The sequence below is a fragment of the Delphinus delphis genome, chromosome 3 (genome assembly GCF_949987515.2).
Source record: "Delphinus delphis chromosome 3, mDelDel1.2, whole genome shotgun sequence".
NCBI classification, from domain to species: domain Eukaryota; kingdom Metazoa; phylum Chordata; class Mammalia; order Artiodactyla; family Delphinidae; genus Delphinus; species Delphinus delphis.
In genome coordinates, this window is record NC_082685.1 from 138,536,209 (window position 1) to 138,550,702 (window position 14,494).

At 39.0% G+C, this 14,494-nt stretch overlaps 1 protein-coding gene across 1 annotated transcript in view; it reads left to right on the forward strand.

Moving 5' to 3' along the window:
- The window catches only part of OXCT1 (3-oxoacid CoA-transferase 1), a 142,812-nt gene extending 133,415 nt beyond the window's left edge, over window positions 1–9,397 (forward strand). Inside the window, exons 16-17 of the mRNA XM_060009541.1 lie at window positions 960–1,061; window positions 7,197–9,397. Coding sequence (XP_059865524.1) covers window positions 960–1,061; window positions 7,197–7,238 — 144 coding nt within the window. The 3' untranslated portion in view covers window positions 7,239–9,397. The remainder of the gene's footprint in view (window positions 1–959; window positions 1,062–7,196) is intronic.
- The last annotated feature ends 5,097 nt before the right edge of the window (window positions 9,398–14,494 follow it).

Here is a 14,494-nt window from a genome sequence, read left to right on the forward strand (position 1 = left end):
CTTGGGTCAAGCTATACCAGTTGGCACTACCATCACCTAGTGTTACCAACCAGAATGTTGTCATGCAATATTTAGGGTGAGGTGAGCCTTCTCATGCTGTCCTAAACATAAGCATCTTCATTTGATTTCCATACCAGAGGGAGATTCTCATGCTCTACTTTTGGATCTATGTGTTTTCATAGGACTTAAAGGGAAAGCTTTACTATTTACCTGGGGATGGGGGTGGTCTTTCAGGGCCAGCTATCCCTTTATAATTACTCCTAGCTACTTCAGAGCACCTTCTTTTGTTTCCTGTAGTTTACCCAGAAGCATTGATCAGCTTTCCCCCATCATCCCTGTGCTTTCCCCTTCCAAATACCTCCTCCCTCCCTGCTTTTCTTCATTCTTTTCTTTCTTCAAATCATTATTCATCATCAAATTGACCCAAAGTGTTAGATCTAACAAAAAGAAAGTTTAAAAAAAACCTGGTTTGGGGCTTCCCTGGTGGCGCAGTGGTTGAGAGTCCACCTGCCGATGCAGGGGACACGGGTTCGTGCCCCAGTCCGGGAAGATCCCACATGCCGCGGAGTGGCTGGGCCCGTGAGCCATGGCCGCTGAGCCTGCGCGTCCGGAGCCTGTGCTCTGCAGCAGGAGAGGCCACAGCAGTGAGAGGCCCGCGTACAGCAAAAAAACAAACAAACAAACAAAAAAAACCTGGTTATTATAGTAGCAAATTCCATCAATAGTCAACACTCATTTATTTTCTGGCATCAGCAGAGCTCCCTAACTGCCAGTTAGGGAGTTGGCATTTATTCTCACCAAAATATAGCAGTTACGGTTTACATTGTTTCATTGCTGATTTTCAGTCTTTTATCCTGAGTCTTTTCTCTCCTTAAAGAACTTGAGAGGTTATTTCTGTTTTGTGCTATAAATAATTACCGTAATAGAAATTGTCGTTGTCACTTTCTTGACTTCTACAGGCTGTATTTGACGTGGACAACAAGAAAGGCCTGACTCTGATTGAACTCTGGGAAGGCCTGACAGTGGATGACATAAAAAAGAGCACTGGGTGCGATTTCGCAGTAAGTGTTTCTGTGAACAAATCCAGCCACTTGTCCTATATCCTGAGCTTGATTAATGGGTGTTTATGAGACATGAACCATTAATTTGTGATCATTTTTGGAGTTGACCTTAGCAGAGAACAGGAGTGGAAGGAAGGGTGCCTCCGCTGAGAGCAGGTGGCAGCAGGAACAGGCTGTGGCTCATGGGCCAGGGTCTGGCTCAGGAGTCAGAAGGGGGAGGAAACCCCAGGAGCTGCTGGAAACAGCAGGTTGAGCTTCAACTCGAAGCTACTTTCTGTCAAGTCCCTTGCAATCCTCTGTTCTTGGGTTACGTATCAGCTGTCGCCAAACTTAATTAACTAAAAAATGCGAGCCACACTCAGAGAAACGGTACTTCCTTATTTTTAAACCCATCTATGGCTTATGACTTTCTCTTTGATTAACTTCTTTGCCTGATGGTTCCATCCCTTGGAGATATTAGAATGTCGAGCTTTTGACACCACCAGATTTATAGTCACAAAATAGGTGTTCTCTGTATTTGAAGAAAAACTTAGTGCATAAAACTCTGCTTACAAAGCAGATAAGAACATCAGGGGAGTATCCACTTAAGAAATCTCCAAATCCCTTTTTAAAACTAAGAGAATAATACTGTAATATAAATAATCGCCCTTTAATATAAGCGATTATTTATGAATCACCAATCACCTACCTAATGGGGGTCGAGAGGACAGCTCAGTCCATTTGAAGTTAATCAAATGTAAAGTCGAAATGTGTCTGAGAAAATGAAGAGATAGACTTTACTTCTCACATAACTTTTTAAGAACAGCTCTATGTGTTAAAATGAAATATATTTATAATGAGAAGAAATATTGCAGCTACCCATCCTGGAGAAGGTAATTTAATAAAGCTTACTTGATAAATCATGCATGTATTTCATACATTTCTTCCTTAGGTACTACATGCTTGGCTGGTACCTGTCAGTGCGTAACAAATGTCTGTAAAAGCAATTTTGTTGCATAATTCATTATCCACATATAATTGTGTCTGGTATTATATGAAGGTCTTTGTCTATTAACCTTTTTTTGAATTTCCCTTTGGAAAAAAAGGAGCTTTCCAACAATACCTTACATGAAAAGCTCATCTTTAATTAACTTTTCAATGACCCCAGGGGGTAAAAAATGGGATTTGTTTATAGTTTAACTGTTTAGAATTCCTTACTCCAGTGATAAAAGCAAACAGTTCTTCTTACTTAATTAGCTATTCTTTATATTTTTTCCCTATGTGGATGAGTTAGTCTCTTCTTCAGCAGATAGCATTTTTGAGGTCTATAGAATGTTCCAGTCTCTGCTGCAAAAGGGAATTGCAAAAAAGATCCTCATTGTTATCAGGTTTGGGTTTTTTTTTTTTTAGTCACGTAGGTAAATCAGGAATGAAAAAGATGTATTTTTACTGTTTTTACTTTTTCTTAAAGTGCTAGTTTCCACGTCTTGATACATTGAAAAATATCTCTATGGCCCCTCTTTTATCACAGTACCACCACCCCTCCTTCTCTTTTGACATTGACATGTAATCTTGTTTCCTTCAAATTAGACTGTTGAAATGAAATGTTAATTTTTATGTCAGTGTTGCCCTGAAAAGGTGTAGTATCAGCTAAACCATCTTGACAGAAGAACTGGATTTTGAGGATCTGATGATCAATGGCATCTCTTTAGACCCTGACAGATGAAGTCATGTGTATCAAAATCTTTGTAAGGCCAGGGTCTGGAGTGTTCTAATGAATAAGATGTTTTGCCTAATAGCTGGGTTATCAGTAAGATACATTTAATAATAAAAGTACATTGGGATAACATCTCTTTATTTGATAATTCAGAGGTATTCCATGTCATAATTCAGAAGATATCTCATAAGATTATTACTGCATAGGTAGCATTTTACTCTATATCTGACTACATTACAACTTGCTCAAGATTTCTGTTTGAGAAAGGATTTCTGTTTCTCAGCCTTCACTGTATACCGAGAAGTAAACATTCTAGAAGAGAATAGTTAGGTTGTTGCATAACAGTTAGACAGACAGGTTGTTGCATAAAGAAAAAAAAGTAAAAACCTAGGTCAAAGTAATTGTGAAAATGTGTTGGTAAAGGTCCTCTATACCTAAGAATATGGGCAAGTGTATGGGCAAAGGATACAGAATGTGGATATAAGCTGATTGAGAAAATCCTGCGAATTTCAAAGAAAAAGACAAGATATGACAGCATCAGATAACAGGGCATGACAAAATTGTGGTTTCAGGGTATTAAAAATAATAGTTATAATGAACTATTTGGGCATTAAAAAAAAAAAAAAGAATCACTAAGACTTTCCTGTGTGCCACAGTGCAATTAACAAAAACAACAACAGAAATGTGAAAGGAAAATGTGTCCCTTAGGTATCACCTGAAATAGCTTCTTAAAAAATTCATAGTAACCATAGTGCCAGCTGAAAAGAGTTTTCTTTTCAATTAGGAGGAAACTCTCTTAAGGGTCATGTTATATCTAGAACTCCAAAGGAAGCTGTGGAAATTTTGTAAAAAAAAAAAAAAAAAATGCAGATATTGACTATATTTCTGGAACCTTCATCACACTTCTAAAATAAAATTCTGGTCAGGAGTAGTTCACAGCAAGAGAAGCCAACCCATAATGGACAGAGATCTTGTTCCATACCATCACTCTCCTTCAAAATGCAGTTGTTATAAAGAAAGGGACTTCCCTCTATATTTCTTGGGGATTGAGTTCCAAATCTATTGAGAGAGATAAGGGAGCTGGGCAAGTTGAGGTTAAAAACATCATCATTACAAAGCCCAGAATGAAGGATGGGGCTTTGGTGTACAGCCACAAAAGCCTTCCCAGATACGAACCCCTGAAGTGGGGAAGACTTCAGCTCCCAGTTATAGGCAGCCATGGAAAATCATAGGCCTTCTACACAAGGGCGAGTCTTTACTGCTGAGCTTCTTTCCATGTGACTGAGAGCAAAATAGAGCACGTGCTGCCTACAGAAGGCTGATCCCGATGAGGAAGAAGAGTTGGGCTGAGTTTCACATACCCCAGTTCCTCTGCCCAAATCATCATTTAGTTGAGCCATTAAGGGACACACTTGAGGCCAGAGTATTACACTAGGAGGTGTCCCTCCACATGGAAGGGAATGTGAGAAGTGGGAATAAATGCTCCACCCCAGCACTGTTGCTGGGTAGAGCCATACACACATGTTCACCCTCTACAAATGGTTGATTGTGATGCTATGCAGAAATGCTTTTCTGTTGTTCTTTAATGCTACTAGCTCCCAACATTTTTATAACTAAGGAGTCCTTTGGTTTACTTTTTTCCCAGGGCACTCACATTTTGAAAATATTCTGTCTCTTAAATAAATATCCAATAATAATTCATTTTCAAAGAGTCAAAGTGATACTGCACAGTTCCTCATATTATAGCTGTGACAAGCTAATGAAAATGTTAAATTTCTTTAAATTTTTTGGGCTATACTTGCATCACTTAGCATGTTACTGCCAGCTATTTGATGGGTCAAATAGAAAGAAAAAAGGAAGGTGACATTCCACCACTTAAATTCCATGATCTGCAAAGTATCTTTTTCAGTGAGTAGTTAATTCAATTGGTTATTCATTTCTTTCTTTTCTGATGCATGCTTGAGTTACATAAGTTTTTCTTTACTATATATGTCTGTGGACCTTTTTAAACTAGAATATTTGTTTCTTTTTTAACTTAAAACTTTTTAAATAAATTGAATCCATAGTTGAACATCATGGGGTAGAATAAACTTCCAGAGGTTATTAGTCGTCCATGATTATTTATTAAACCCCAAGTGTATGTCCCATATTGAGCTATGAAATGTGAGTAAAATAGAACAAATTGGTATAGTTCCTCCTTCTAGGGGCCTTGGTCTTGTTCTCTAGGTAGGAATACACCTAAACCACCAGTGGCAAAACATCAAATAAGAATCCTGCCTATTTATATGTTTGCAGTGGAATCTGAAAGAAGCCAGCTGTGAGCATTCTTTGCCAAGTTGAATAAATTTGTACTCTCAATATCTATTATGAACTGGCATTATACCAGAATTAAACAGTATACTCTTTGGATTTCAATGGACTGGGAAGACAACTCGTTAGCTTATCTTATGCATTTAAATCATATAGTCCTGTGCATAGCCTGTAGATCACTTTGGAAGGATAATCTGCTTCAGCTTACACAGACTTACAATGTTGATGAGACTGTGAGAGAACAGATGAAAAATGGAGGTTCAGTAGATGTTTTTCTGTACAAAAATAGACAGGCCAAGTCAGTCTACATAAAGGTTCACCTTCTTTTCTGATAAAAGTCAAGTTCCACACTGAGGATATAAATGATACTAAGAGCTGAAAATAGGGCCAACATGACAAGGAGAAGGATCAGATGTTTAGTTTAAAAAATCAAGGTGTCCAGTTTCCTTTTAAAGGTAATGCCATAAAGCACCTATTAGTGCTTTATGGCATTAATCACCTATTGATCTGTTGTCAAAAAAGAGTTTTATTTCATTAAATTATTTCCACAGATGCTCTGTTTAAAAAAAGAAAATCGATAGTTTGTGAGACACACTTTCTAAATACTCGGAGCCCATATATCTTTATTCTTTTCAGTAGAGTTGAATATCTCTGCAAATGTGGGCTGTGACTTTTGTCTATTAATGTCTATTACTTTGTCTATTATGATATATCTGTTCTTGGAGCTGGCAAGTCTGAATGAGCTCTCATTTATCCTAAGATATGGATATGTACCAAGCCATTCCTATCCTTTTTATTCTAGACATGTCATTCTTTAGGTAGAAAAATGGAGAAGGGGGCATTAACTCTCGACACTGTGAAGACTTTATAAACAATTTACAAATGAACTAGAAATGTTAAACTTCATCAAAGCCAAATGATTGCCTTCTATTCTTAATACTGACTTAACCTCTATTAGAAACCTTTCTTCTAGTTCTTGGAAGCTTATCTAATCCGATCACTCATTCATTCATTTAAAAAAATATTAAGTGTTTATTCTGGAAGGCAATTTAGACCCACTTCAATTGCCACATCCTTGAAGGTCTCAAAAATCACCTAAATTTTAGTATTCCTTACTGTGCTGTCCATGGGGCCTGTTACTCGGACTTAATGGATATTTGCCAGATTAAATGAAGAAATCTGTACCTGCCATTACACCTTGAAAAATCAGTCAAAATTAAGCCAGACTACTTATATTTAGGTTTCTTCTTCCACCACCTTTACCATTAAATGTAGATCTGTCCTCATATTTCTCTGCTTCAGGACTCCTAGGAATACATTTGCTATTTTGTACGTTGAACATAATTATAGTTAATATTTTTAATGCTGTTACCTCCTTTTTGTAATAACTTGGTATCTTCTTACTGCCTTTATATCATTTCCACTCTGATTATGAAATTTCTGATAAAAGTTTGTCATCCAAAGACTATATTAAGTATCTCTTAACAAAATTGTGAATTGACTGGACCTATTTTGAGGATTTTGAAACTTGTGCCTTGCTCTGTGTCTCTGTTTCATCAATCTCAGAGCTCAGTGGTCCTTTCAGTAGATAGTTTGGTTTTCTGGACCCTTTATTTGTCTCCCGCGGCTCCTCCCCCACCTCCTCCTAATTGCAAGTCTTAATGATCCTTAATTTTTTTTTTTTTTTTTTGTGGTACGCTGGCCTCTCACTGTTGTGGCCTCTCCCATTGCGGAGCACAGGCTCCGGATGCGCAGGCTCAGCGGCCATGGCTCACGGGCCCAGCCGCTCCGCGGCATGGGGGATCTTCCCGGACCAGGGCACGAACCCACGTCCCCTGCATCGGCAGGCGGACTCTCAACCACTGCGCCACCAGGGAAGCCCAATGATCCTTAATTTAAGAGCTATAATGCAAGAAGGTTGAGAACTACTAAATATACAAAATGTAAATGGAAAAGGTGTTCTTTTTCTCAGTGGTTCAGAATGGAAAATAACAAGGAAACTCCTGGTGAGGTTCCTGAGAAGGCTGCTCGTTTCCAAACATCACTCAGGTTTGGAAATTCAAAGTAGAGATGTTTATACCATGAGGTTTTTTCGTAAGTTGCTTATTTATTTCTCTTTCTTTTACCAGGTTTCACCAAAACTCATACCAATGCAGCAGATCGCAACTTGAAATGTGGAGTAGACTTTTGTCCCAAGCTGTGTGTTTTTCATTTTAACCACATGGGATTTTATTGAAAAGACATCAGTAATCATAACTGTATATCTAACAAGCAGTTTTTGACTAGTTTTCTGTCATCTTAATGCTTTATACAGCCATGTAGACTTTGTTCTCTCAAGCGTACTGTGACATTTTAATGAAAAACAAAAAGAAAAAAAATATTATTTGCTTTATAAGTGCTGAGAAGGTCATATTTACAGTTGGTGCTCACATTGGGTTTATCTTCATCTTCTGTGGTATGTACATTAAATTGTGTGCAGTTTGTACCAAGATGGGCCCTTACTTAGGAAGAGTTTCATTGATGTACTTTCCCTCCTAAGTAAATCATGACACGTAGAAAAAAAAGAATGAGGGAGAAAATGAACTCCACCCAGAGTATACCCAGGGGAGCATCGTACTAGTCCTGAAAGATAACATTTGTGTGAATTTTAATCAGGAGAAATGCTGTCTTAAGGGTTATGATTTTCCTTCGGCCTCCTCTGTCTTTTTTTTTGGAGCCTCTGATTTTGTGATTACATCTTGTTTCCCTAGAGCATCCCTTCTCCCACCCCTCCTAACCACCACCCCCCCCACTTTTTGTAACTAAGTAGATGCCCAAGAAGGCAAACAGGAACATCTCTGTGTGGGAGAAGTAACCTGGTTTGTGGGAGAGACCGAAGGGTATAGGGTCTATTGGTGCTGACATCCAGCCGAGAAGTTGCCTTTATAAACAAACCAAATAACCATCTGTGCTTTGCCAAAGATTAAAGTTGCTTTTAGCAAGAGGGCTATAACCCTAACTGACCTAGTCAGTTTTCTCATTTTTAAACCGTACAGTATTCGTGTGTATCCAGAGGGACCATTAAGTGTCTTTCTCTGTGTTACTGTGGGCTTCCTATACAACACCACTTCTTAGACCAAAAGGGGCTGTGCGGTAATTCATCGTGAACCCATAGTAACAGTGACAGCAGAGTTAAAAAAATCCTTGCTTTTCAGGGCCTCTTTTTTCTGCTCAGAAAAGTTTCTAAATGTTGAATGCCTTTTTCTGAAGAACAGTGTTATTTCTTCTGCCCAGGCTTGTTCCTTGAACAAAGTACTTTTAATTCAGCTTTATCAAACTAAGGGAAATACTGATGAGCAAATCCAGGATTTGAAGAGCAGTGAACTTCATTCTTAGAAAATAAACATGATGGATTAGGTTTTGCAAGGACCTTCTCCGCAGAGGTATCCTCAGTATCAAACAGTTCCCCAGGGAGTATACCAAGCATCCTGCGTATCAAATGGGAGAAAAGTCCAGGCACCCTGAAGACAGGCCAGATTGCTGTCCTCTGGACAGAGGTAGGCGTGGTACAGTGCGATACACCATTTCTCTCATACCAGATATAGGAATTTATGCATGTTCTTAGCTGATGGTTGCCACTGAAATTCACTTTCTCTTCAGATATAGCTACAGTTCTGTCATTTCAGAGGAAGGAGAGGGTTTTTTTGTGAGAAGCACACTCCATATATAAAATGGTCCCTCTGGCTGGCTGCATGGTTGAAAGCATACTCTCCCAGTACTGGTAAAACGGACTTTTTAAAGAATTTGCCAGGTCTGGAGAAATGATATACATCCATGTTAGAGTTATGGTTTGGAAAATGTGATATTGATGGTTGCTGTATTTGTAAACTTACTTATTCTGTGATTCTAAGAATGTTCTTCACTTTGAGTGGCAAATCCTAAGTAGATGGCTTTATATTCTTGATTAAAGAGTACCGTGGATGGGGCTTCCCTGGTGGTGCAGTGGTTGAGAGTCCGCCTGCCGATGCGGGGGACGCGGGTTCGTGCCCTGGTCCGGGAGGGTCCCACGTGCCACGGAGCGGCTGGGCCCATGAGCCATGGCCACTGAGCCTGCGCGTCCGGAGCCTGTGCTCTGCAACAGGAGAGGCCACAACAGTGAGAGGCCCGTGTACCGTGAAAAAAAAAGAGTACCATGGATGTTAAGAAATGCATTAAGATGTACAATAAGTATTCCAAATTGATATAGATTGGTGTGATTGTCCTTTTTCTCATTTGGGAATGGCATGCCTAAACATGGGAATAATACAACAGAGATTGGTGGAATAGCCAATAATAAAGTTAGCACACTGTACCACTTCTAATCGAGTTACTGCTTTTTCTTTTGATCTTACCAAAGAAAAGCTATTATCCTTCATGAAAGAACAAATGAAATGTTTACCTAGATGAATTCCGACTTTGCTCCTTGTCAAAGTCAATGATCTGTCTATAAAAATTGATTATCCCAGATTTCACGTGTTAATATTTCTTTGCTTTTATGTAACATTCCTTTAGGATACACACACATCAGTAATTTCCCAGTGGGGTGTTGCGTTTGCTTGCATTTTGAAGTGGCTCTAGTGATGTCTACGCAGCATCTGTGTTGCCCCTCTCATAACAGACTCACCCCCTGGCCAAGGAGTTGGGCCTGTGCTCAGGATATGCCTCTTTTGGTAGCTCTCCTTTGTCCAGCGTGATTATACCCGGGGGTGGGTGTATGACCCAAAATGTACCATGCAGGTTATTTATCCTCTGTTTACAAACTGGAGATGAGAGAGAAGCCAATTTTCTGATTCCTGTTCCCTAAGCCATAAGAAGAATGTGACTCTGGCACCAACATCCTGCCCCCCACCCCCACCCCAATACACACACGCTACAAGCTGAGCTCCAGGTGGAGAGAAAGAAGTGGAAACACACACTGCAGCTGTAGGGAGGAGGCATCCTGGTGGTATTTGAGTTCCTGTTTCTGCACATATCGAAGGCCAACTTCTCTCCATCCATGCTTGTAAATGAGCCCCAAATTTCCCCTTTTTGCTTGAGCAGATGTATTATTGAGCAGATGCCTTTGTCACTTGCACCCAGAGTGTGAACTCAATCAGCTTTGGTAATTCTTGAGTCCTAGGAGGGATCTGGTCTCCTACAGAAGGTATGCAGAATACAAGCAAAACTGCTTGTCCCTGGGCCCAGAGAACACATGTAAGAACATTTATAGGTGTTACCCAGTGGATAGAAAGGTTGTGGGTAGAGGTTTTCTTTCTCCTACATCGCAGTATAGTCAGCACAACTTTGAAAATTATTCCAGTGGAAGTGTAAGCAGAGATTTATTCAATGGATGGGTTTCCTTGCACTAACCTTTTCCCTTTCCTCATAAAACATTACCTTGAGTTTCTTCAGCTTATTTTCAGATTCTTCATTTTTAAGATGAGGAGAATATATTATCTTCCACCATGGTTCAATAAAATATAATTAATACGTCTGGTTGCAAAAATACTGACAGATCTTTTAAAAATGTCTGTCAGTACTACCAGAATCGTCTCTTGTTCCTGTCCTTTTATTTTCTACACTGCCTTCCCACTTCCCACTGCCATACTGAATATCAAAGTGGATTTACACATAAATATCAATAAATGTCATGTGGTCTAAGTGCATGACTGTGTGACATATACTTGAAGTGTCCTCGTTCCATAATATTAAATATGTCTGTGTGAAATCATCCAAAGGCACCTTTCATGTACCACATAGCAAGTCTCATGGGAGTGATGCCCATACCGATCCAGGTAAGTAATTAATAAGACAATTCCTTCCCTCAAAGCCACAATCAAACACAAATGATATTTGCTTGTGGAGGTTAAGCATGCTTGATTATCATGGTCCTCATTGCCTTTAGTGGGGTGCCACTCCGGGTGGTCCACTTGGAAACGACCTCAGGCAACTACCCTGGCTTTTTTCTAGCATGAATCACATAGGATCCTATTTCCACTGACAAACCATGGGAGCCCAGGTACCTAATGCAGTCATTTTATGTTTTGGGCTCATTCCTAGGCATTCTATCTGTTACCCTTTAAATTTTCCAAGGGAAGATTATAGACCAGGCTGTCTATAATGGGGGAAGCTAGTAAAATAGTCTTGTTCAGGCTTCAGAGGCAACAATAGGCCTTTGACTAAACAAGGACCCTGAAAGAGCTGCATGCCGAGCTGCTAGACTGCATGCAGCTCAGCAGAAACGGTGCTAGCAAGTCCTGGGAACCAACAGATAAAGAAGGGAGTAAGTCACGAAGCTTCCTGGGCCTTGGGAATCTGGCCAGTTCCCGGGGATCAGCGAACATTGCACCCTTCCCAACTGGGGCTCCAGATTGCTGTTACTCAGGACTTCCCAGCTGCTGCTTGGATCTGGAAGTAGGTGTCGGCCCGATTCGGTGATGTATGCTCTGTTATATACTGTTTATATTCTTATTCCTTTCCCTCTAATGATTGTATATTGAAATTTATATACTCTGTTAATATTCTTATTCCTTTCCTTTTAATGATGGTATATTGAAATTAAGTTAAATCACCTTCTATTAAAGATTTGATTGAAGCTGTTTATTTGTGTGAGAGAGTAGTTATTTTGCCAGCGAATCCAACAAACCTAACCGAAAGCAGGCTTTCGGCAAAACACAGGCTCACATTTAAACCCTGATGTTGCATTTGAAGCTTCTCTCTCTTGATTTGGGGATAGGAGGCAGCATCTCCTACTTTGCCTTCTTGGGTTAGAGTGCCCAATAGCTCTCCAAAGCTCCACAAATACGCCTTTAATCTCCAGCTCCCAGCCCTTTTATGCACCCAGTATAAGTAAGGGTTTAAGGGTTGTCTGTTTCTTAGCCAGATATTCCAAAATGTGTGCATAGTGGCCTCACTTTGGAATGTAGCATACATTGTGTCTGTGTGCTGTTTTTAACATCTTGTATATTAGTATAACAACTCCGTGACTTGCCCATGGTAGCTTTCCAAATGTGTTTATTAAACCAATTTACTAGTTGAAAACATGAGGTGACAGTAAGCCAGGCCTGAGGGTTTCCTTTAGCTAAATAATTAGGTTAAGACCTCTGAGGAAGATGTAGGAAAAAGAAAAGGAAAGAAATAAGAGGTGGAATCTGGAGGCTATAACAAAAGAATAATTACCTACATTTGCTTAGCATTATTTATAATGTATCAAACACCTAGAATATACTAGCTAGTTTAATTCATTCTCATAATAATCTGCCAGGGAGATATTATTACCTCCATTAAAATTAACTTCTTTAGTCTGAGAGAAGTAATGTCCATCAATTCTTTAATCAAATTAGCCTTTCAGGGCTAATGTTGGATTTTGCCAAGGTACTTAATGAGATGTGAATTAAATTCCTGAATAGAATAGATTTGTTACTCTCTGGTAAGCTGCAAAACAGAGAGTTCAAAACCTTTCAACCTAATGGGACATGTCTTCAGGTTTTGTTCCTCCTGTCTACACAGCTCTTGTACACAACCCAGTTCATAAAGAAATGGGTAGTTGTCAAAATAAAAAAGGATAATGGCACCCACGAGGCAAATTGTCCCTGTGAAAAATTTACAATTACTGGGTTTGCTCTAATAAAAGTCCCTGTGTAGGCAACCACACAAGTAAGGATGCTCAACTGACACCAGCAGGAGGGGCTGATGGGCATTGCTTTATCTTTGTAGCTGAACACCTTCTGAAATTTGCTTTTCTTGGCATTAATCTTAACCCATGTTCAAAGTCAGAGTTGTGGCTCAGACTCAGTAGAACCCCAAAGATAAGATTGATTTTAGGAGCCTAAAAATATATGTTATTGGTGACACAGAGAGAGCATCGCCTGGTGAAATCTAGTGCCATTCCATTCACTGGGTCCTGGAAAGAGGAAAACGAGTCACAGCCCTGGAGCCTGTGAAGCTATTGAGGGTGGGTGTAGCGGTGGGAAGGCATTAGGGCCATCAAGATACACACCATATGAGAATGTTTAACTGTTATTATCGTATTTCTTTGAATATGACACCATCTTTTTTATTATAGTAAGAATATTTAACATGAGATCTACCTTAAATATGGTATTGTCAAGTACAGGTGAAAGATAGTAGGCAGATCTCTAGAACTATTCATCTTGTATAATTGAAACTTTATACCTGTTGCACAGTAACTCCTCATTTCCTCCCCCCTCCCCAAGCTTCTGGCAACCACCATTCTATTCTCTGTTTCTATGAGTTTTGGAATCATGCAGTATTATTTCACTTGGTATAATGTCCTCTAGGTTCATCCACATCATCACATAATGGCAGGATTTCCTTCTTTTTTTTATGGCCAAATAGTATTGTATGTGTACACCATATTTTTTTTATCCATTTATCTACTTGTAGACTTTTAGGTTGTTTCTATATCTTGGCTATTGTGAAGAATGCTGCAGTGAACATGGGAGTGCTGATATCTCTTTGAGTTCCTGATTTCAATTATTTCAATTATTTTTACACCCAAGAGGGGATTGCTGATCATATGCTCACACTATTTTTAATTTTTTGAGGAACCTCCATACTACTTTCCATAGCAGCCGAATCATTTTACATTCCCGCCAACAGTGTGCAAGAGTTCCAATTTATTCATATACTGTCAACACTTGCTATCTTTTGTTTTTGATAATAACTATTCTAATAGGTGTGAGGTGATACGTCATTGTGGTTTTTCTTTTTCTTTTTTTTTTTCATTGCGGTTTTGATTTGCATTTCCTTGATTAGTGATGAGGAGTATCTTTTCATGTATCTATTGGCCATTTGTATGTTTTCTTTGGAGAAATGACTGAGTCCTTTGCGCATTTTTTTTTTTCTGAAATACAGTTGATTTGCAGTATTGTGTTAGTTCAGGTGTACAACAAAGTGATTTGGTTATACGTATATATTTTATATGTCTATATTCTTTTTTTCTATTCTTTTCCATCATAGTTTATTACAAGATATTGAATATAGTTCCCTGTGCTATGCAGTAGGTCCTTGTTGTTTATTTTATATATGGTAGTTGCATCTGTCAATCCCATATTCTGAATTTATCCCCCATTCCCCTTTGATAACCATAAATTTGTTTTCTATGTTGTGAGTCTGTTTCTCTTTTGTAAAAAAGTTCATTTGTACAATTTTTTAGGTTTCACAGATAAGTAATATCATACAATATTTGTCTTTCTCTGTCTGACTTACTTCACTTAGTATGATAATCTCAAGGTCCATCCATGTTGCTGCAAATGGCATTATTTCATTCTTTTTCATGGCTGAGTAATATTTGTGTGTGTGTGTGTGTGTGTGTGTGTGTGTGTGTACACCACATCTTTATCCATTCATTGTTGATAGACTCTTAGGTTTCTTCCATGTCTTGGCTATTGTACATAGTGCTACTATG